The 20,269-nt window shown below is 53.0% G+C and overlaps 1 protein-coding gene across 1 annotated transcript in view; it reads right to left on the bottom strand.

The window, feature by feature from the left end:
• The window catches only part of ZNF423 (zinc finger protein 423), a 271,419-nt gene that overhangs the window by 20,091 nt on the left and 231,059 nt on the right, over positions 1-20,269 (bottom strand). Inside the window, exons 5-6 of the mRNA XM_042918398.1 lie at positions 9,741-9,872; positions 7,950-8,065 (exon numbers count right to left, since the gene is read on the bottom strand). Coding sequence (XP_042774332.1) covers positions 7,950-8,065; positions 9,741-9,872 — 248 coding nt within the window. The remainder of the gene's footprint in view (positions 1-7,949; positions 8,066-9,740; positions 9,873-20,269) is intronic.

Raw genomic sequence — 20,269 nt, forward strand, 5'->3', positions numbered from 1 at the left:
GCCCTTCCCCCCACTGGCTCCTTCTCAACCTTCAGGACTCGGGTGAAATGCCAGCCTTCCTTGGCCACCCAGTCCAATTTCTCATCCTCAGCATTTTCTCACCCTTGCCCGGACACACACACGTGTGAGCACACGTGTGCGTGTGTGCGCGTGCGCGCACACACACACACACACATTTTCCACCACCATACAGTGTTTTACCGTTCTCAAAATTCTACAGTCTAAAATGACCTAGTTCATGTGTTTATTGACTTATCATTGTTGTCTCCCATAGACCATCAGTTGGGGGAGAACAGGGACCACGTCTAGGTGTTCACAGTCGCACCCTGGGCCCTGGCGGTGGTGCCTACCTATGGTTGGTACTCCATAAATATTCTTAAGTGAAAATGGAATGAGGGTGGGGCACCTGGGTGGCTCAGTCGGCTAAGTGTCTGACCTCAGCTCAGGTTATGATCTCACGATTCGTGGGTATGAGCCCCGCATCAGACTCTGTGCTGACAGCTCAGAGCCTGGAACCTGCTTCAGATTCTGTGTCTCCCTCTCTCTCTCTTCCCCTCCCCACTTGTGCTCTGTCTCTCTCTCTCTCTTTTTCTGAAAACTAAATACACATTTAAAAAAAAGAAAAAGAAAAGAAAATGGAATGAGGGGAAGGGTCAACTCAAATGTTCTCATGAGCGAAGGAGGAAGGGTCCCAACGGACCTCAGACCATACCCCTGGCTCACAGACACCTCCCCCTGGCCGGGTACCAGGATTCAGCCTGGCAGGGCCCAGCTCACCCCATTGGAAGGGCTCCAGGTTGCTTGTTAGAATACCTAGCTCTGCTTTTAATCAATTGTAATCATTTAGCTGGAAGCGGCATGATTAGGCACACACAAGCAAACAGCGTGAACTAATCCTTTAAATGCGCCCGCTCGACGCAGGCCTGGCCGCTTTGCCGCTGCAGGCCCCGGCTCAGGAAGCGCTTCCTGCGGCCCCTCGCTTTGTCAATAAGGGAGTCTAGATTCCAGGGCGCAGGGCAGGCCCTCCGCTCCCCCGCAGCCCAGCCCAGCCCAGCCCCGTCACAGAGGCCTGAGGAATGCCAGACCTTCCTTCACTGAACAGACTCTTCCTCTGGCGCGAGGCTCCCTGTGACAGCACCCGGCAAGGCTGCCGTAAGGGGAGAAAGTGGTGACACTAGGAGGCTTGAGGTCTCCTGAGGTCCCTGTCTCCACAACCAGATCTCATCCTGCCTGTCCCCAAGCCTAGCCTGAGCTGAACGCACCTCCTTGCTTGTCACAAGGTCGGCAGGCCCCTGGCCCCAAGCTCCAACCTCGAGAACACCGCGTAGAACAGGCCCGGCCCCACGGCCCCACACGGGCCCACCTGCAAGCAGGTTCCCTCGAATCCCCTGTTACTGCTACTTGTGCTACCTGCTTGGCCCAACTACTAAAATAGTTTCTGGGTCCCCTGACATGAAGGCTTTTTATAGTTCAGCACTGCAGGCCTCATTTAAATCTATTAGCTCATATAAATGGCAATTCATTTAAACTTTGGAGGGTTTCTGTTTGCCTTGGTGTCAAAGACAATTTGGCTTTGCATGTGTCTCTGCCGTTTGCTGGTGACCTTGGACAAACCACTTAAGCTCTTGGAGTCTCAGTTTCCACATCTGTAAACGAGCAGAAGAGTACCTACGTCATGGGGTTGTGTTGAGACAAGCCATGCAGAATGCTTAGGTCATAGAGTGGCCCACGGGAGGGAGCCACCCAGGGGAGGGGGCTGTTAAAACTATTTCTTGGGCAGTCTCGTGGGGAGCTTGCCCTCCATGTCCGAGGCCAGTCCTACACAGCTAGTCATTCATACACTCCCTCATGCATTCTCTCGGTGACAGTGAAGAACAGGACACGGTGAGCCTCAGGAAGGACACGAGGAGGTGCATCCCTGCCCAGTGTCTGTGGGCACAGAGGTGTCCACAGGGATTCAGAGACAGCTGGGCTGGGCAGCTGAGCCTGCCCCCTCCACTCGGGTCCACTAACCCTGGCAAGGGGCCCACAGGGCCCCAGGCCCTCATCTGCTGAGGCCTGAGGCTGGAAATGCCAGGCCAGCAGGTCTGACAGTTTTGGGGTCTGTGGCTTACAGAGCTGTCTCACAGCCCCCCCACCAAATGTTCACATTGCCCTCCATGGGGCTAAGGGCAAGGCTGAGGGGAAACCATCCAGAGGAAAGGCCTGGAAAGGCAGTGAAAGGCGGGAAGGGGACTCGAAGCCCTGGCCTCTGTGGCCTTTCCACCTTGCCTCACTGCTCTGCATACCCAGCTCCTCCCGGTGCCCCAGTGTGGGTGTCCTGTGCCCGTGGCCTTCGCACTTGGCTGGCCACCACAGATGGAGGGACCCAGCATCTCACTATGTTCAGACTCAGGCCAGAAATCATGAAATCACAACAAATCCCTAGCGGAGGAGACCCTGAAAAGTCATCTGACCCTTAAATGCCTAATAATATGCCAATAATAATGCTAAAAATAATGGTAACTGCTAATAATAACAACAAGTAGCACATACTAAGCTCTTGCTATGTGCCAGTCACGGTGCCCAGGGCCTTTCACAATACAACTATGAGGTACAAACTATTAATACTCCCATTTTACAGACAAGAAAGCTGAGGCCTACAGCTGGTAAATGACAAGGCTTCAAATACAGAGCTGCTTCACAAAGACTGTGCTCCCTGCCTCCTGCTCTGCAGCATTTCAGACCCCTCTACTGACAGGGACCTCACTACCTTTCCTTTATTTCCATCTGGACAGTGTTTTCCCACATAGTGGACATATGCAGTGCTTACCAGCCTATGCTCCCTTCCCCACCACAGTTCAGTGGAGCAGGGTGGGGCAGCTGACCATCAACCATCAGAGCTCAACCATCAGATTCCCTCTCCAGGGATCTAGAACCTGTTGCCTGCATGCCCTCTGTTTTCTGCAGTCACTATTTCTGGGTTGGCTGGGTGTTCCATCTGGCTACTTGTGTAACCAAATCCCCACACTAAATCCCCTCTGTTGAAATACCCAGTTGTGTCTGTCTCAGCAGAAATGATAGAAGCCACGGCAACACTGGCCACCTTTTTCCTTGTATGGACAACCCCAGATAGTCAGGCTTCAGAAAGAAAAAGAACACAGTATGAACCAGGAAGAGGCAGAAGGCACAATGTCACCGCCTTGAGAAAGGAGTACTTGATTCATAAGAACAGGGCCACTGAAAACCCAACAACACTGCCTGCTCTTGGTAAGCAAAAGCAACTCCTGTGTCCTTACAACTTAATTCCCCATCCTGCGTGAGCTAACCCCAGAGAGCGATGCCTGAGCCATGGTTCTCAGAGAGCAACGTGCCTGTCCCGAGTTTCTGCCCACTTCCAGAAGTCTTGGGTCCACTGGAATCATGAGAGCAGAGCTTAAAATGCTTGAAGACAACTGTCCCCTCTTTCCACATCTTCTCCTGGCAAATGGTCCCCTGAAAGCTACTTGGAGTCAGGCTGGATCCCCACAGCCTAGCATGCTGCCTGAGCTCCCTGGGTACGTGTGTGTGTATGTACACAAACCTTATATTGTCTCCCCCGTCTCTTCCCCCACCTCCAGCCCCTGGCAACCATTGGTGTTTTCCGTTCCAATAGTCTTGCCTTTTTCTGGGACGCCAGGTAATAGAGCCATGTTGTATGGAGCCTTTTTTGAATCTGGCTTCTTTCACTTGGCATTTGTGATTCATCCAAGTTGCTGTGTGAATCAGCGGCTGCTTTTTATTGCCAAGTAGTGTACCACTGCCTGAATGTACCACATCTGTCCACCCGTTCCCAGGTAAGGGACAATTAAGGGGTTTCCAGTGGGGGGCAACCATCCACAGAGGTTTTTGCGGAAGCATGCTTTTAGTGCTCTGGGGTAAACACGGCAACATGTGGGGGTTTCAGCCACCCCTCCACACCCTGGCCAGCACTCACATTGCTGGCTTTTTGCTTCTGTTTCAATCATCCTGATAGGTGTGCGGTGGCATTGCATTGTGGTTTACGTTTGTGCTTCCCTAACTATAGTCGCGTTGAGCACCCCCACATCTTCGGTGAAGTGTTGATATGTTGTGCTTGTTTTACAGTGGATTTCCCCTCGTTGTTAAGTTCTGAAGGGGTTTTTTTTTTTTTTACATGCCCTGGATACAAGTTATTCATCAGATATGTGATTACTACATATTTTCTCCCAGTCTGTGACTTCTTGTTTTAACAGTCTTTTTTTAATTTTAATTTTTTTAATGTTTTTTAATGTTTATTCATTTTTGAGAGACAGAGAGAGACAAAGTGCAAGCAGGGAAGGGGCAGAGAGAGAGGGAGACACGGAATCTGAAGCAGGCTCCAGCACAGAGCCCAACACGGGGCTCGAACTCACAAACTGCAAGATAATGACCTGAGCCGAAGTCGGTTGCTTAACCGACTGAGCCACCCAGACGCCCTTTAGTAGTGTCTTTCAAACACCAGACTTCTTAAATTTTGATTCAGGGTGGAAATCAGATAATACCTCTTCCCTGCTTGGATTCCCATCACAATGGGGATAAAATCCAAACTCCTCTGCTGCCCTACAAACCCTGCCATGACCTGGCCTCCACCTGCCGGCCCTCTCCACACCACCCCTCCCCACTCACTGTGCTTTAGCCACCTTCCACTCCCAGCAACACACCCGGATCACACGGCCACAGGGCCTTTGCAGTCATGGCTAGCCACAGGGTCTTTGCATTCATGGCTCTCTTCCACATACTCTATCCTTCTCACCAGCCAAGTCTCAGCTCAAATGCCACCTCCTCAGAGAGGCCCTCCCTGACCACACTCACCAAGGATTATCCAACCTCACCCCCATCACACCCCCACCTACTACCTGGTTTTATTTTCTTTGTGGTGACCACTACAGGACACTGTCTATCGATCCCTTTTGAATGCAGGCCCTGTGGGTGTTTCTCTGTCTCACTGACCACAGTCTTGTCAGTTCCTGGGTCTCATGCCTGGCATACAGTGGGACCTCCATACACATACTCTGAACAAATGGATAACAAAGCTGAGTTCCCTCTTCTGCTCCTAATCACTCTGTTATGAATGTGTTCCCGTCTGTCTGAAGTTCTTAAAATTAATGTCAGTCTTGGCAAAGCCACTTGAACTCAGAACTAAACAGGACTTGCACCTCATCCTGGCAACAGTGCTCCTGTCAATGCATCCTAAAAGAACATTCTCTTTGGAGGTAGACACGTCACTGTGACACAGCCCAAGCCTGCCAGGGCCAGACCCCATCTCTGTCACCTCTGGCATTCCGGTCCTACAATGAAAACAATCCTAGGTCTTATATCTTAAGCCCTCTCTGCCCAGTCACTTGTCCCTACAAACAGTAGTTTCCCTGAGCCTTCCCAGCAGGACTCAAATGACAAATGGCCAGCAGAGCCAGTCAAGACTCCAAAAAGGACCCTGTCTCCTGCTGTAGACACAAACCCCCACATGTCACCCCTGGGAAACAACATACCTGCCCACTGGCCCCAGATTCTGCGTAATGACCATGAAAACTTCGATGCCTGAAAAACCCTCCTCTTAAAAAAACCCAGATAATTGCTCTTTAAGTTACTTAAGGAGAGCCATTATTTGCATACATTTGGTGTTGCTACAACACTTCCACATTTAAATGGGCTATAATTAAAATCATTAATTGCAGAAAATAGTCACTGGTTAAGGCTGTAAAATGTAGCGAGGTTCTCAGCATTTGAGGATCTCCCTTAAAGGTTGACGGGATGACCCAGCTCATGTGAACCATTCTTGATGCCCGGGACAGTCTGCAGCCCTGGGTGAGTGTAGCCAAAGCGAGAGCCAGCTTGAAGCCACAGCTCCCTGTGCCTCTGTGTCACGAGGTGGGCCTGTGGCACAGTGACACCGATGAAGTTCAAAAAAGGCAGGACTGGGCAACTTCTCTGGGGAAACCTTCAGGCCAATAAGGGAGGAGAGCATCCGTTTCTTGGCACCCAGGACAATGTGGGAGGACCAGAGGGCCAAGCATGTCCCTAGTTCAAGTAAATCAGAGTGTACAGGAGCTAGTGGGTTTAAAAGAAGCCTGCCGTGTTGAGCCATAAAAAGCTTCAGTTGTCTGGGGACTCGGGGTCTATTTTGGTAGCTGTGCCAGGCAGGTAAGGCAGGTGGGAGGTAGAGTATGGCGACACACAGGCTGCACACGGAAGGACGCGTGGCCAGTGGACGTGCAAGGGTACTTCCTGGACAGCCCATCGGTCAGGTGCTGGCACTAATGTCCCTCGGTCAGTGGGGAGAGGGGAAGCCAGCCGTCCTTAGCACAGAGGCTCATGCTCAGTTTGTGGATCAAGGTGGGGACAGCGGTGGGCCCTGGGCAGGGTCATCACCTTGCTGGTGGCCCTCGGAAGTGGAATCCCCTCTCGGGTCCTTAACTTTGCCCCACACCGTGACAGGATGAAGTCAGCTCTGCCCACCTTGGCACGGGGCCAGCCCACAGGAAGGGACCCTGACTGCCTGATGATGAGTCCTTACTATGTCCTCCATGGCCCCTTTTTAATTTCCTCTGGATGACGGTTGTCACCACCTGTGCAGACAGGATGGGCCCAGGCCCGGCTGTGTGGATGGGCTGCAGCACAGTGAGAGGCGGTCTGCCCTGCAAAGGCTACCGCTGTGTTTCTTCAACCCCAGAAAAGGGGGACCCCAGTGCTGCCCCGTGACTTTATGACTCAGCCCTGTTGCAGAGGCCTCAGCCTCATCCCCAAGGAAGGGTGTGACTACTGAGGGCAGGGTCCATCTTTGCATGGCTGTGCAGGCAACGCAGGTTTCCAGTGGGCAGATGCACCCTGTGGGTCATGGTGTGCACAGTGCTTGAGGGTGTGGCAAACACCAGCTCTCTTTTCCTTCTGGGCACAGGGCAGATTACCTTCCTTTGTCCCCTTGGAAACTGGGCACGGCCACATGACTGTATCTGGCCAAGACAACATGAGAGGAGATGTGTGTCACTGCCCAGTGGAAGCTTCAAGAGCTGGTGTGTGAGTCCCTCATGCTGTTTATTGAAAATGGTGCTATTTCAATATATGGTGTCTCAGCATGTCTGCGTGTACTACGTGTGGTGTTTCTGGGGATGTCCATGTGGCACTTTTTCTGGGGTATGGTATTGTGTGTGTGTGTGTGTGTGTGTGTGTGTGTGCACGGTATTTCTGGGTGGACATGTGACCAATCTAGTGTAACAAAAGCCAGCTGGCAAGAAGGCGGCTTCACCTGGACACAGATCTGTGTCCTCAGAGACCAGTAACAGGTGGGACAAGAGGAGTGGCTGCAGGGGCCTACGGAGGACAGCCATTCCTCATGAGGTCCCTCTCAGCCACTGCAGGCCCCGGATGGGGATTTGAGGAAGTTGGTCAAGGCCACCATGCAGCACCTGAGGGCTACATCAGCCTCGGGGCCCGTGGGGGGTATCCCTTCCTCTGAGTTGGGGCCCAGCCTGACTGCTGTCACTTTTCTGGATTTCCTAGGCAGAGCTGGAAGCTCCAAGACCCCAGACCCAGTTCCTGGTCGCATACAGCCCCAGGATTCAGCCCTGTGAGCCACAGGGGCCACCAGCCTCAGATCCAAAGCTCAGTCGAACGCCATCGTGTAAGATAGGTGGAGAAACAGAATCCCCAAGAGGCAAAGGAGCTTGCACAGAAACACCGCAAGTGAGAGCCTTCTGACTCCTCTCCGGACTCAGCTGCTACAGCCCGGCTCATCTGAGAATGCTACCAATGGAGGCCAGGAGACCACCCCCACTCCAGCCTGCAGGAGGGCCGCCACCGGCCCCTGTTGCTTTTTTGGTTGGGGTGATGCTAAGTATAAGACCCCACCATCGTGGCTTCACCCCAAGACCCTTGGTGCTGATGGAGGCCCCCAAGAGCAGCAGGAGTGGGGGGTGTGGCGGACAAGCACTCACCTGCAGCTCGGTCTGGAAGAAGAACTTCTGTGGGCACTGTGAGCAGTCGTAGATCTTGTCTTCCTGCCCATGCACGGCAAAGATGTGCTGCTGCAACTTGTTGGCCTGGACAAAGACTGGACACAGACACAGCTGTCAGGGGCCAGACTCCGGGGACACCAGCCCAGCCGCCCGCAGCAGCCGCCCCCACACCATTCACAAGCAGGGATCACCCAACCATGGACACAGCCAGCCCAAAGCAGGCTGTTGGGAGCATCGCTGGCAGCTCCTAGAGGGGGCTCAAGCCAGTGGAGCTGAGCTCTGCCACTTACGGACTGTGCAACATTGGACAAATCACTTAACCTCTCTGGGCTTTATTTTCTCCTCTGAAAAACGAGGGTCATTAAACTCTGTAGCTTACCGGATGGCGGGGAGGATCAAATGGGCTAATACTTGCAAAAATGCTTAAAAGATGGCTTGGCACATAATTAGTCCAGGGAATGTCATTGCCACCACCGCCACCACCACCACCGTCATCATCATCATCAATCATCATTACTTGCCAGCAACTGTCTGTGGGCTCCTGACTCTAGCACAGGCCTGTAAGGCAGGACAACTGTTACCCCCGTTTTACAGAAGAGAAAACTGAGGTACTGGAAATGTTAAATGACTTGTCCTAAGTCCCACTGCTAGCAAGTGGCAGAGCTCAGATTTGAATTAAATAAACTCAACACATTGTCTGGTACAAGAAGGTGCTCAATAAACACAAATTGCTATTCTTGTTGGGGTTGTTAGCAGCATCCTCACATCTCCACACAGGGGTCCCCGTGTCCTGGATCAGCAGACCTGGCAGCTGAGGCCCCTCGACGCCAGCCTCCACCCAGACTGCAGAGTGTGATGGCAACAGATGGGTGGGGGCTCCCGAGACTGAGGGGGAAGAGGCACCAGGGTGTTCTAAGACTTTCATGCACCCCAGAGAGGTGTGAGTGTGCAGGAACTTTCCCCATAGCAGAGCCCCTTCCTTAGGCCTGTCATGGAGCAGGTCACAGCTCCCGGTGACAACGGTCCGAGGCAGCCCTGGCCCTGGGCACACACAGGAGGTGGTCCTGAGGCAGCTGTGTGTCTGGGAGGTGAGCACTTCAGAAATCCCCTCCCGCCAGGCACCCTCCCCGGGGTGGGCTTCCTGCTGTGGCAGACAACAGATGTCGGGGGAGACAGGGGAAGGCCAGGGCTCCCCCACGCACACCGGCTGCCATCTGGGCAACAGGAGGGGGGATGGCCGAGCCCTTGAGACTCGCCTCAGGCTGGGACAGCCGCTCGCCTGGGCGGGCAGCCAGGCTGGGGGCTGGGGGCCAGGGGCTGGGGACTTGGCCAGCAGAGCTGCCCTTGACCCCTCTAGCCTGGAACACGGATGGAGCATGGACTGGGGCAGACCCAGGAGGAGGGGAAGCCAGGAGGTGTGTACAGAGAGAGCCCACTGTTCTGGACAGGGCTTCCAGCTCAGGGAGCTGAGCCGGAAGCCCACCGAGGGCAACACAGGGGTGAGGCTGAGCTGGAAAAAGCAGTTGTGCACAGAGGTGAGGGGTAGGCTAGGAAAGGGGGCCACTCAACCTGCCTAAGAGGAGGGGCCAGAGAGTAAAGCCTAGGAGGAGTGCCAGGGGGTGGGGTCAGCTCTGCATGGGGCAGGCAGGGTGATGGGCTGTGGGTCCCTTGGGGACTAAGTCCATGTCAAGGCAGGAGGATATGCTGAGGTCCAGCAATTAAAGGGCTATGCCCCTGGATCCCTCCCCCTCCCCCACCGGGCACACTTACCTGTGAAGCACACGGGACATTTAAAGGTGCCGCCCATGCCCTCGAAGCTGTGCTCAATGAGGTGACAGAGGAGCTTGGCTGGGGAGTCGAACATCTGGTTGCACAGCTTACACTCATGGTTGATGCCTTCCTCTGCAAGGAAAACCATGGCCAGTCAGTGACCCTACAAACCACATCCTCTGGGCAAGAGCCCAAGAGCCTCCACTAGACCACAGGCCAGCCTCTCTCTGGTCCCCAGAACCAGGGCTGGTGTGGGGGCCATAGATTCCGAGACCCATCCCAGCTCCAGATGGTTCAACCCCGGAGGCTTATAGACCCCAGGGGCCAGCACCAAATATCTGGCTCTGGAAGGTATCCTGTGCTGTGATTTCTCTTGCTGGTCAGGCCAGAATGTGCACAGGCCACGACCCACAGCTCGAATCTCTCACCATGTCACAGTGGAGAGGTGCCTAGGATGAGGTCTGCACCAAGAAAGGAGTCCAACCAGAATTTTTAAAAATCCAATAGAATATTTACTGAGCATGTACCTCATGCCAGCAACTTTGAGCTGGGGCTTCTGTGGGGAGCTGAACAGATAACACGCTTGCCCCCATTCCAATGGTGGGAGAGACAGATAACAAAGACGGCCAACACATAACAGCGTCAGGAGGTGACACGAGAACATGGGGAGCCTCCTAGGTGACAGTCAAGGGCAAAGGCCCTGAGGAGGGCCCGTGCTGGGCTGGCTTGCCAGCAGCAAGGAAGCCGTGGGCCTGAAGCCCGGAGGCCAGGACTGGGGTGGGGTGAAGTCAGAGGGGATGCAGGGATGCACATCACCCAGGGCCTTGCTGGCCACTGGGGGACTCTGGATTTTACTGTGAGGGTTGAGCAGCCACTAGAAGTTATCGCTGAAACAATAACAAAATGCTCTTTTTTAAAAGTTTGGAACAGGTGGCCTATGGACAGTGGCTGAGGGGCAAAAGGCAGACACCCTGTCCTTCTTCCAGATCAGAACATGGCTTCATCTCCCCACCTGGGAGCCTCTATGACTCAAACGCTCACTCAAAGGTGCCCGGGGAAGAGAGTGTGTCCGGAGCACCAGCTTCTCAACAGTTTCAAGGGGTGCAGAGTGGAGCTCTGGCACCTCGGCCCAGAGTCGGCAGAGCAGAATTCAAATCCTGGCTTCTCCACACTCTGCGGCCTGGGCATCAGTCCACTCAGAGTAAACGAGGGCACCCTGAGCCCCTGTCCCATGAGGCTGAGTGAGGATGGAAGGGGCCAGCATCTGCCACCAGGGGGACCCACGGGTCAGCAGGGGGTGTGGCGGGGAGCCACCCTGGCTTGAGGGTCACATCATCCAGGGTTGACCAAGCTCTGCACTCACTGCATGATCTTGGGCAAGTTACATAGCCTCTGTGTGCCTCAGTTTCCTCTTTTCTAAAAGACCTGGTCACTGCCTTCCTCACCGCTACACACCCGTGAGAACGGCCCAAATCCAGAACACTGATGACACCAAGTCCTGACAAAGATGTGGAGTGACAGGAATTCTCACCCATTGCTGCTTGGGAACGCAAAATGGCACAGCCACTTTGGAGGACAGTTTGGCAGTTTGTCGCAAAACTAAACACACTCTTACTATATGATCCGGTAATCTTGCTCCTCGGTATTTAAAACCGGCACACAGATGTTTACAGCAACTTTATCCATAATTTTCAAGCCTTAGAAGCAACCAAGATGTCCTTCAGTTGGTGAATGGACACATAACCTGTGCTACATCCAGATGATGGGTTATTATTCAGCGCTAAAATGAAATGAAGATACAGAGGAATCTTCAATGCATACGACTAAGTGAAAGAAGCCAATCTGAGAAGGCTAGATACACTGTACGATTCCAACTATTCTGGAAAAGGCAAAACAATGAGGACAAGAAAATGATCAGTGGTCGCCTACGGTGGGGGCCAAGATGCACAGGCAGAGAACAGAGAATTTCTGGGCAGGGGAAGCGCTCTGTGATATTACAATAATATAATAATATATAATAATATATAATATAATATATTATATAATAATAATAATAATAATAACATGTCATTGTACGTTTGTCCAAACCCATAGAATGTGCCACCCCATGAGTGAACGGTCACAGAAACTATAGACGTTAGGTGATTACGATGTTTCACTGAAGGTTCACCTTGGCAAAAAACACACGGACCTGGTCATTCTGGCGAGTGACACTGATAGTGGGAGGACAGGCAGGAAATATAAGGGACATCTGTATCTTCCTTAAATTTATTTTTTAAAAGTTTATTTACTTGTTTTGAGAAAGAGAGAGGGTGCAATTGGGGGAAGGGCAGAGAAAGAGAATCCCCAGCAGGCTCGGCATTATCAGTGCACAGCCCAACGCAGGGCCCGAACTCACAAACCGTGAGAGCATGACCTGAGCCCAAATCAAGAGTGGGACGTTCAACCAACTGAGCCACCCGGGCGCCCCCTCTCAATTTTATTGTAAACTTAAAACTGCTCTAAAAAGTAAAAGTCTTCCAAAAAATGTCAACTCTCCCCCCGCCAAAATAGTCTTCTTCTTATGGTTAATGTGTCAATTAAATAAGTTAATACGTGAAGTGGGATTTTTGACCAGCCCCTGGCACACAGCAAGTGCTCAATAAGTGTTTGTTGTCAGGTACGCCAGTATCAGTGAGTATTATCTGGGACAGCCGAGGACACAGGCTCCCTCTCGGGCTCCCCCAGGGAACCAGCCTCACCAAAGGTGCCAGGTGCTCTGATTTGCCCTCAAAGGCAAGAATTAGGTAGCAGAGGGGCTCTGCCAGTGGCAAGGCAGGAACACAGATGGGCTGAGGCTCCCAGCGAGTCCCTGGGTCCCCAGGCCCTGGCAGGGGCTGGCAGGGACAGCATGCATCCCCCTGGCCCCCGGGGCACCCCCCGCAGAGGCACACAGACACACGTGCGTGTGCAGGTGGGCCTGCCCCACATAGCCCACTGGCTGGAATCTACCGGGTGTTTGTCGTGCCCCTGGAGCCCCAGCAACTAGGCCACATGCACCCGACAGAGATTCAGGCAGATCTTCCATTTATACTGGCAGAAAAGGAATTCATTGACAAGTTTGGGGACACGGGGCAGGCTCAGCACACTTGCCACATAGGCTCCACTCACGTCTTCCACTTCCCTTGGGGAGACTTTCATCATAATTAGAGATGGCCTCCTGTGTGGGGGCTGCCTCAGAAGGCCCCCAACATCCCCCCACCCCAACATCCCCTCCACCCCAGCACTGAGAAGCACAAACAATGCTTCTCAGTGCCCGGCACAAAGTAAGGAATGAATGAAGGAATGAGAGATACCACCCTTGTAGATGGCCTCCCTGTTAGAATGTGGACACCTTTTGGACATTAATAAGGCAGACAGTATGTGAAATAACAATTGTACAGAGATTTCTGTTACAGTTTATAATATAACTTAAGTTTAAACTTGTAACATAAATTAACCCTGCTTGGTGGTAAAACCACATTTTCTAGGGAAGGGAATTAGACCACTTGCTAAGCTAACAGAGCCAACTGGGAATGGTTCTCTGAACAGGATACAAAGCCCTCCCTATCTGTATGGATTCCACCTGCACACCACCTCCAGGCAGCCTCCCCTGACTATGCCAGCATGCACAGCTGCACCAGCCTGGGCACGGTGACCCTGGATTCATCTAACCATATCCTATGAGTCTTTCTGATCCTGGCAAGTAAGTGATGGGCACAGATCATGGCTTCACCTCCTCCAGCCCCCAAAACATCAGGCCCTGTCTGGGTCCACAGAAGGGGCTTGGGAAATGCTCACAGAGGAGAGATGCCCCTGGCTGGGCCCTCTTCCCCCCGTCCAGCCAGAGCCAGCTCCCCAGGCTGGGATGGCTAAAGAGGATTTACTGCTCTCCGCCGAGCGGGGCCTTTATCCACTTGGCTGTGAATGGAGACGTGCCGTCTGATGCACAAACACCAAGAGGACAAAGAAGGCTCCTGCAACTTATAAATCAGAGAAATCATGTCTGACAGTCACTTTCCGTTCTCCGAGTGCCGGGCAATTCATCAGCCGGTCCCCTCTGATTCATAGACACAGCTACACCCCGCACCCACGTTCATAAATATGTGCACAGTCAGGCAGGCCTGGAGCCGCAAACCGGTTCGGGGCCCTAAACAGCTGCCATTTAAGCAAATCACACCCCCAAACCAGTGTCGATGTGAGGTTGTGGGCTAATTAGATCAAGCGCCCGATAGACACAACTGTGTGCCACTGCTCCCTTTCCTCTCTCCGCCCCCCCACCCCTATGTTAAAGAGAGTCAGACCTGGGGAGACGGGGCGACGGAGGGAAAATAAAACAAGCAGAAAGTGAAAGCAGAGTGAAAAATAAGGAAGCCGGAGGGGTTCCCACAGACCTGAGAATCTCTGTCACTCGGGTCAGGCCTTCTGGTTTGCAAGCCTTCTTTCTGAAGGACGAGGCCCTCTCCCCACCAGAGGGGGTTGGAGATGCTCCCTGGGGTGTCCATAATGTGTACCTCTGCCTAAAAAGCCATCCAGGAAAATGGGGGGCGGGGAGCTGCCCTAGTTAGTGTGCAAACACTCCTCTGCGTGCCGGTGACCCAATACGAGCCAGCCCACGGATATTGACAGGATCGGCTGCCACCATGGTTCTTACCGCACCGACGCTGACAACCTCTCGCTCTGTCCCAAGTCATGGGGTCCGCAGAGAGCGGCACCCACCGAGAATAACTTTCCTGAATTATATTAGATCACAGAGCCTCAGCAGACACCTTGGAGCAGGATGACAAAGCTGTCTGGGAGCCTGCAGGCCCCTCCACCCCGGCGCGGGGGCTGGAGGGTTTTGTGAGTTAAGACGCAAAATCACTTCCTCTCTTTTCTATTCTTTTTTTTTTATATAGCACATGACAGGCATCCATAAGAGAGACCCACACAACTCCAGTGAATTATGCAGCCCTGCTCATTTGTAAAGTGAAATGCAGATTTTGCCTGCTCGCTGTGCCAGATCTTTCCTCCTAGTCCCCGTAAGTCGTGGCTGGCACGGGGAATCTATTGATTTATTATGATTTTTTAAAAAATAAAAATAAATAAAAACCCAAGCTGCCAAAGAAACAATCCAGCAAGCACGAAAATCCCAGAGTTCCCCCCACCCAATGCTCTTTTTATTTTTTTTCCCTCTGCTCAGGAATAATAAGTGTTAATTTTACACTTCATTTCTCAAAAAAATAATAGGATGTGCTTTTGCTTAAAACCAAGTCAGCCTGCTGGAACCTTTCAGGCTGAAACTGTGTCAGCCCAAAAGAGGAGCAGAGGGCTTTGTGGAAGGGCATCGTGCCGAGATGATAGCTCCCTGTAATGTCCTCGGTACCGACTTTTGTCTCCAAAAGCATTTGATCCTGGCAGACACATACTTATTTCCATACAGGTCTTGGGGGAAGCCAGGAGGAGAGAGAGCTGATTATCAGAATCCTGAAGGTGAAACTCAGGTGGGCCCCACTGATGTCAAAGGCAGGCCTGGGCACACATTCGGAGGCCATAATTTGCTGCCTGGGAGGGAGGGGCAGCAGGCTGCGGCGGGGAGTGGACAGGGCATTGTTCTCGGGCTCTAGTGCGCTGAGTGCGACCCGCTCCCGCCATATCGCTGGGCCTTGCCTGGGCCTTCTCTGAGCAGGGACCGCACTCGGGAAAGCTGACCCAGGAGTGGTATCATTACGCATAGACCCCTCTGAGAGGACAGGACCAGCGACGGCCACCTGTGTTGACAGGGGGCATAATTAGCCACCTCCATTCAGGAAGCAGCAATTAAGGACACAAAAGTGAGCACCAGAAACACTTGACTTTGAGTCGCAGTTCCAGTCATTCGCTGTGTGTACTTGGGTAAGTTACCTAACCTCTCTGAGCTTCAGCTGCTTCTGCTAGAAAATGGGAAGCATCATCACAGGGTTTTCGGAAGGCTGCCAAACAGGCTTCTTCTGCCACAGGATGTCTGCCCTCGGACAAAACTCTCTTCCCCCAGACCACCTTCTTGTCCTCCTTCCCTCACTGCATTCAGAAGTCTGCTTAAATGCTACCTCCTCCCAGAGGCTGTTCTGGATGCCCCCGGCTAAAGCAGCATATACCCACATCCTTTCCGGCACCTCTCACACCTTTAACCTCCTTCACGGTGCTTACCACCACTGAACATAAACATATCAGAGTTGATTGTTGTGTTTTTTTTAACTACCTTACTCTCTCTCCACCCCCCCTCGCACATCTTATGAGCGTGCACCTATACACGGAGTAATCCAAGTTCCGAGAGGGATATTTTGCTCATTGCTATGTTATCAGTGCCTAGAACAGGGCCTGGCACACAGTAGGTGCTCAACAAATAGCAAGTGAACGATTTGTGTAAAGCACTTAATACAGTGCTTGGAACACGGGTAAGGTTGCTGGTGAACGCTACTTACCAAACAGCAATGGGCCCCCAACTCGTAGGACTGGTGGCTTATAAAATCTGTGCTTGCCTTCAGAAACCTGCAGTTCAGATCCCCACAAAATGGCCTGCTCCGGGACTGCAAGCATGGAGGGTCTCCTTCAATGAACAGAAAAGGGGCAGTGCCCCCACCAGCCAAGTGACAAAGCTGGGGGTGGGGTCATGTGGTCACCCCAAGCAGCCCTCTATTCCTTTAGAAAATACCAAATTGGGCCTGGGATTTGAGACCTGGGACCCAGCAAGCCACCTTCTGCTCCTTGATCATCCAGAATTTTTGACTGAGAAGGAGGAGAGACAGACGTAGCCTCCCAGTCTCCACGTTTGGGCCTGGTAGCCCCCTTGTCGGCAGCAGCTCCAGGTGGCAGGATTTCCGGAACTTACCCCAGGTAAGCAGGGGAGGCAGCGCCCACAGTGACAGCATGGGCCAGTCCAAGGCTGCAGCACTGCCCCTGCAACAGCATTTCTGGGAGTGGAAGGAAGGCAGGGGACTGCCTCGCGGAGCTGAAATCCTCTATTCCCAGCTCTGGTAATAAATTCACCAGCCTTCAATTCTATCCCAAGGATCAAGTCAAGTAAAGACCCCTGAGAACCAGGGGCCCGATCAGACACACACGGGGCACACGGAGATAAGGAAGGGGAAGAACAAGGAGCCCAGCATTCATCCAGGTAAATGAGCAGCTAGAGGGGGACCCCGGGAGAGGACCCCTCTGATGCTGCCCTAATAAATAACCAACGCCAAACAGGAAAGAGAAACATAGGCCAATGGGGGACACAGTCCTTTGTTCTCTGTAAGGAACAAAGAGCTTTGGGTAGAATAGAAGAGGGCATAGACTAATATCTGGGCAGCCAGATCAGGCTGTTTACCTATTGATTTGTTATTAAATGCCACAGGGAAATGAACCAAGGCAGACCGTAAGGGAAAGGAGAGGGGGGATATCTGACCTGGGAGTTGGCAAGGGGCAAAGAGGGAAACAGGGTCTGAGGATAAGCCAGAGGCCAGGCAGAAATCAGGGAGCATGGAAGTGAGGGCAAGGGCTGATCGTGGGACCCCCAACACCTTAGGCCCTGGCTGCCCTGAGTATCTACAACCCTGATAAGGAGGGTGTAGTCCCCCAGACCTGCAGCTGTGGCACCCCCGGGAGCTGGTTAGAAATGCAGGACTCAGGCTCCACTCCAGACCTGCAGAATGAGAATCTGCCTTTTAAAAGTGCTCTGGCAATTAGGGCACACATTCAAGTTTGAGGAGCACTGAGCTCTATCCAAGGCTTTTGGGGATGCCTATCTCCTTGGAAGCCTGATGTCATGAAGCTGTGTGTTCCTAGTGATTGCTTTTCTCAAGATTGTATGCTTCAGTCTCTAAAAAGGAGGAAAGTTTTCTCTAGTCACTTGTTGTCCACATTTTACAGAAGACAGAGAAATACATCCACAGTGGGAAACCGTCCCTCTCCTATTATCACAGCCGGAATGAGAATGGTGTGGGGTATCTTTGGAGGGGCTGTTGGAGACACTGGGGGTGGTGTCTGACATTCCACTGAGCACTCTGGTGGCCCCGCTGTCCCACACCCCAAATGCTGGGCTGCTTAGGGCCCCCCATCACTGAAGAGCACTCAGCTATTGTTGGAAGGTAAGCCCCACCACGGCTGCCCCCACGCTGGGCCCCCATTTTCCTAATTAATCCTGCAGGATGGGTTGTGCCCTTCCTCCTCCCCTCGGGGGCACCTTCCCAGGCCTCGATGGCCAGGAGGGACCCATCTCGTGGTCCCCTGTGTTTCAGAGAGGCTTATAAATGAGCTCTGGCAGCCTGAACCAGGGCCCCACGGGGGACCCAGAGCCTCTTCAAAACAGAGCCCTGACAATTAGGCAGTCTGAGTTTTGAAAGGCTTGGGATTGATGGCGTGGACAGTAAAAATATCACCTGGGGAGCTGGGTGTAGTCCTCTGAGGGTTGCCTGAGGTCAGTTGCCATGGCAACGGAGAATGAGCTCAACCTTGTAACTGACCCTTATCTTTTTTTGATCTGTGGGCCACTTGGGGCCAAGGCTTGAAATCAACTGGAAAATAATCCGGTCACATATCAGAGAGAAAACTATTTATACTTATTTACCCAGGTATCCACCAACATCCCCGTTCGGTGATGATGAGGACGCCACAATAAACCGATATCGCACGTCCAAACGGAGGCTACCGGACCGCAGGAGAGAGGGGGAGACTGAATCCCCCACCTCAGCAGGATGCAGCTCCATCCACGTGCGGGCAGGTGCTCACCGTGGGAAGGGTTCTCGTCCCCCGGCCCCTCACATCACTCCTGCCGGAAGCTCTGGGCCCTCTTGTAGGCCAGCATCCGGTGGACATCCACCAGAGGAGTCAGACTCTGATTTCTTCCCTCATCTGCTGTTCAGGCGTGTCGGTCCAGCCTGGCTTGATCACTAGGCTGCTTGGCTTTATTTCAGGGTCGGATGAGACTCTCCTCTGCCAGAGGCACCTTCCCAGCCGAGAGGCTGCAAAGAGATGCCAGCCAGGCAGGTGTGCATCGGGGAGGTGTGCACGTAGGGTTTAGGGGAGGCAGGCTGACAGGAGGGACAACTTCAGGCCCTCCCTCCTGGTCCCACACCCCGGGAAGGCCTGGCTGGCTCAGACACCCCCACACTCACCCCGGGTTTCCCATGGTAAGACAGCCATCTGGCCAAGGCCCGTCTCTAGGACACTGCTATCCTAAGTTACAAGTACTCACACACTCTCTTCTCCTCTGAAACTCAAGTCAGAAGACTCCAGACGGTTCCCTGACTGCTCCCAAGAGCCACGTCACATGAATGTTAGTGAGGGGTCAGTTAAGCTTGAGGATGATTCTGGGTAAACTCCCCTTGAGCTCTGCCATCACTGCAAACAGGACATCTCAACAGACTGCCCCCCGCTCACCCCTGTTCCATCAAGACGAGCTTCTTTGGAATGGAGGGGAAAACATGGCTGAGAACCGGGCAGCCTGTAGGCTATTCCTGGCTCTGCCTCAGACTCCATAGGGTGAGTGGGCTAAGCACGTTCCCTGCGCCCCTCAGTCTTCTCGCCTGTGAAATGGGGAGAAAGTCATCTCCTCACAGGGCTGTTATGAAGAGGGAGTGAGAACAAGATGAAGAATACTGATCATAGCACTATTGCCACAACTGTGGTTACTTTGGACAGGATTCTGCCCCGAGGCTCTACGCCCAAAGCCTGTCATGCGGCGTGCACTGTGGGGGTCACCAGCACAGTGGAGCCCACCCCTGGAAAATGTTTAAAGAGCCCAGACATGGCATCTGGCTTGTTGCAGGTCCTCAAGCCATGTCACGTCCACCTGGCAATGCCTCTGTGTCAATTCTCCTTGTCTCCATCCTCCTCCACCTCTTCCCCACTCCCCATACTTGTGATGGCAAAAGTTGTATCCATTTCCCCACCCTTTCTTCAACTGTGGCTCTCTGCAGCTTCCTACTTCCGGCCACAGGAGTGGACTCCTCTCCCCACTCCCACCCCCACCATGCTCCTGCAACCACCGTTTCTTACTTCTTCACGGTTCCTCTCCTTGTTCCTCTCCCTTAAAACTCAGTGGGATTTCCATAGAGGTCCCAACCAAGGCTGGGGACAAGGGTGTGACAGGTTCATGTGTCCCCTGCCCCGGCCTTGGCCTGTGCAGGGGGGCTCCACATGAGCACCGTACCCGTGCTCCAAGAATCTCGAATAGAGATCTGTGATGGAGGGAGTCTCCTTCCAACTTCATGACTTGCTTCCATACTGCCAAGGAAGCCTGCCCCGAGATGCCAGCGGTCCCTGGCGGTTCATGAGAAAACGCACCACCTTTGCCAACGGCTCTGCTTGCAACTTGGGTGATGACAAAGCCATGGGTCCCTCAGCAGTCTGAGCCACCTGGAATCTTTAGGACACGGTGACTAGTTGTCTTTGGTGAAAACAAACTCACCAACCAGGCCCTGGACAGGTCACACCAAGAGACACCTATCTCAGCTGCGTAACGGAAAGAGAGTGAATGATCAAATCAACCACAGTGAACGATCAGT

This window comes from Panthera leo, chromosome E2 (genome assembly GCF_018350215.1).
Source record: "Panthera leo isolate Ple1 chromosome E2, P.leo_Ple1_pat1.1, whole genome shotgun sequence".
Classification (NCBI taxonomy): Eukaryota; Metazoa; Chordata; class Mammalia; order Carnivora; family Felidae; genus Panthera; species Panthera leo.